At 36.6% G+C, this 2,435-nt stretch overlaps 1 protein-coding gene across 1 annotated transcript; it reads left to right on the forward strand.

The window, feature by feature from the left end:
- Positions 1 to 453: 453 nt before the first annotated feature.
- Positions 454 to 1,395, forward strand: LOC113176935 (putative olfactory receptor 2B3). Its single transcript, XM_026381490.2, has one exon. It carries the CDS (start codon positions 454 to 456, stop codon positions 1,393 to 1,395), a length of 942 nt encoding a protein of 313 aa, XP_026237275.1.
- Positions 1,396 to 2,435: the final 1,040 nt, after the last annotated feature.

The following is a 2,435-nucleotide window of genomic DNA, read 5'->3' on the forward strand; positions in this document are numbered from 1 at the left end:
TACTATAATGTTGTATTAAGGTAGGTTATGAAGTAAGAAGACAGGATTTAAAATGTACTAAGTACCCAGTTTCATATACACATATTATTATGTTCTTTATGCCACTTAAATGTAATAATTTACTTTAAAAATAATTCAAGGTCTGACAATGTAATCCAGTGGAAAACTGTATACTTAGAATGTATGATGCCTTGAGGTTCTGGATTCAGTCCCCAGCCACAGGGTGCAGTTGGGGGTAGGGGAAAGTCAAACACAACTACTAAAAACAGAAGAACCATAATTTTTAGTTTTAAAATAACTATATTCTTCACAATGCTTCATTAATTAATTATAGATTATATTTGGCATGAAGTCAATTGTTATAACTCAATTCAGACCCAATGAGTAATCAATAATATGTATTTACTGCTTTACTCTTATATTTTTTAGGAACAAAACCATAAGTGAATCATCATGAATTGGGCAAATGACAGTTTCTCAAAAGGGTTTATACTACTTGGCTTCTCAGATAGTCCCTGGCTACAAATGCCTCTCTTGGTGGTTTTGTTAATATCATACACATTCACAATCTTTGGCAATGTGTCCATCATGGTTGTGTGCTTTCTGGATCCCAAACTTCACACACCCATGTATTTCTTTCTCGGTAATCTCTCCATCTTAGATCTCTGTTATACCACAACCACAGTCCCTCATATGTTAGCAAATATTTTTCTCAACAAAAAGACCATAAGCTACAGTGGCTGTGTGGCCCAGCTTATTATCTTCCTGGCCCTGGGGGCCACAGAATGTCTCCTCCTGGCTGTTATGTCCTTTGACAGATTTGTGGCAATCTGCAGACCACTCCACTATGTAGTCATCATGAACCGCTGGTTGTGCTTAAGGATGGCTGCCTTCTCGTGGCTCACTGGATTCAGCAACTCAGTGTTGCAGTCTTCCCTGACACTGAACATGCCACGCTGTGGTCATCGGGAAGTGGACCACTTCTTCTGTGAGGTTCCTGCCCTTCTCAAGTTGTCATGTGCTGACACAAAGCCTATAGAGGCTGAGCTCTTTTTCTTCAGTGTATTAATCCTGCTAATTCCAGTGACATTGATCCTCATCTCCTATGGCTTCATAGCTCAAGCAGTGTTGAAAATAAAGTCTGCAGAAGGCAGGCGGAAAGCTTTTGGAACATGTGGGTCCCACATGGTTGTGGTGTCCCTCTTTTATGGAACAGCCATCTATATGTATCTACAACCACCTTCATCCACCTCAAAGGACTGGGGAAAGATGGTTTCTCTCTTCTATGGGATCATCACCCCCATGTTGAACCCCCTCATCTACAGCCTTAGAAATAAAGATATGAAGGAGGCATTCAAGAGGGTGATGTCAAGAATCTGTCTTATTAAGAAATAAAAGGTACTTCAAGGTGATGAGAATCTTCTAAGTTTTCTCTTGTCTTTGAAGACAGTAATAGTGTTTCAAATGATGTTTCCTATTTTCAGGCTTTCATGGTTTCACTGAATTCTACCAAAGAAAAGTCTTCCTTTGCTAAGAAAACAATATATGATAACTAAATTAAAAACTTCTTTGCCTTCTAGAAGTCCCCCAAGGGCACTGTCTTCCTCTAAGCCAAATCAGTCTAATTTCTTCCTATGAATGTTGGAGTAGTCAGGAGAGTTGGATATTTTACCATTCACCTGCATATTATTTGTTCTAGAACAATCTTTGTTTATTCCTTAATGCAGTTTCCACATTTCTGTGATTAAATAACCAGGCAATCCAAAACAAAAATTTTTAAATTCAGAACCTAAGTTCTCTATGACTTTACATCCTCAATCTCTTTATAAAATCCATAATATGTATGTACCCTTCCAAAACTGCCCTGAACCTGTATTTCGACTCTAGTCTAAGTGGCTTTAAATGATGCATATTTAGTCTGAAATTTTAGTTGCATTTTATTTGGAGTTCTATTTTCAATCCATCCCCTTAATCCGCATGGATAATATTTCTCCTTTTTCTACTTCTGTCAAATTCCCCATTTATGCTCAGTTCTCACTTAGACATGTGGAATCTCTCCTAAATTATAAAGTTACTTACACATAGATTTGTAAATGACAATGTTTTTTCCTCATAGTGATCTGAATTAATTCATTATGGATAGTCATTCAATAAACATTTATTGTTCATGATGTAGTATATGACCACAGAAAAAGCAATCACTGAAAAAATGCTCTCCTCAAATGTTTCTTGAGGGAAGTCATCCTGAAACTGAACACTTAAATAGTTATTTGCAGTTAGTAATATAAGAACATAGGTGAGGCAGCATTTTAGGCAACAGAGAAAGGATTGCAAGACAAAGTATTTCAGAAATTACAATGGTTAAAAACATAGAATTCAAAAAATAAGACATAGACGTGTTAACCAAAAAGATTGGATTTTATTCAGTAAGCAAA

Source organism: Urocitellus parryii, chromosome 8, assembly GCF_045843805.1.
Source record: "Urocitellus parryii isolate mUroPar1 chromosome 8, mUroPar1.hap1, whole genome shotgun sequence".
Taxonomy (NCBI): domain Eukaryota; kingdom Metazoa; phylum Chordata; class Mammalia; order Rodentia; family Sciuridae; genus Urocitellus; species Urocitellus parryii.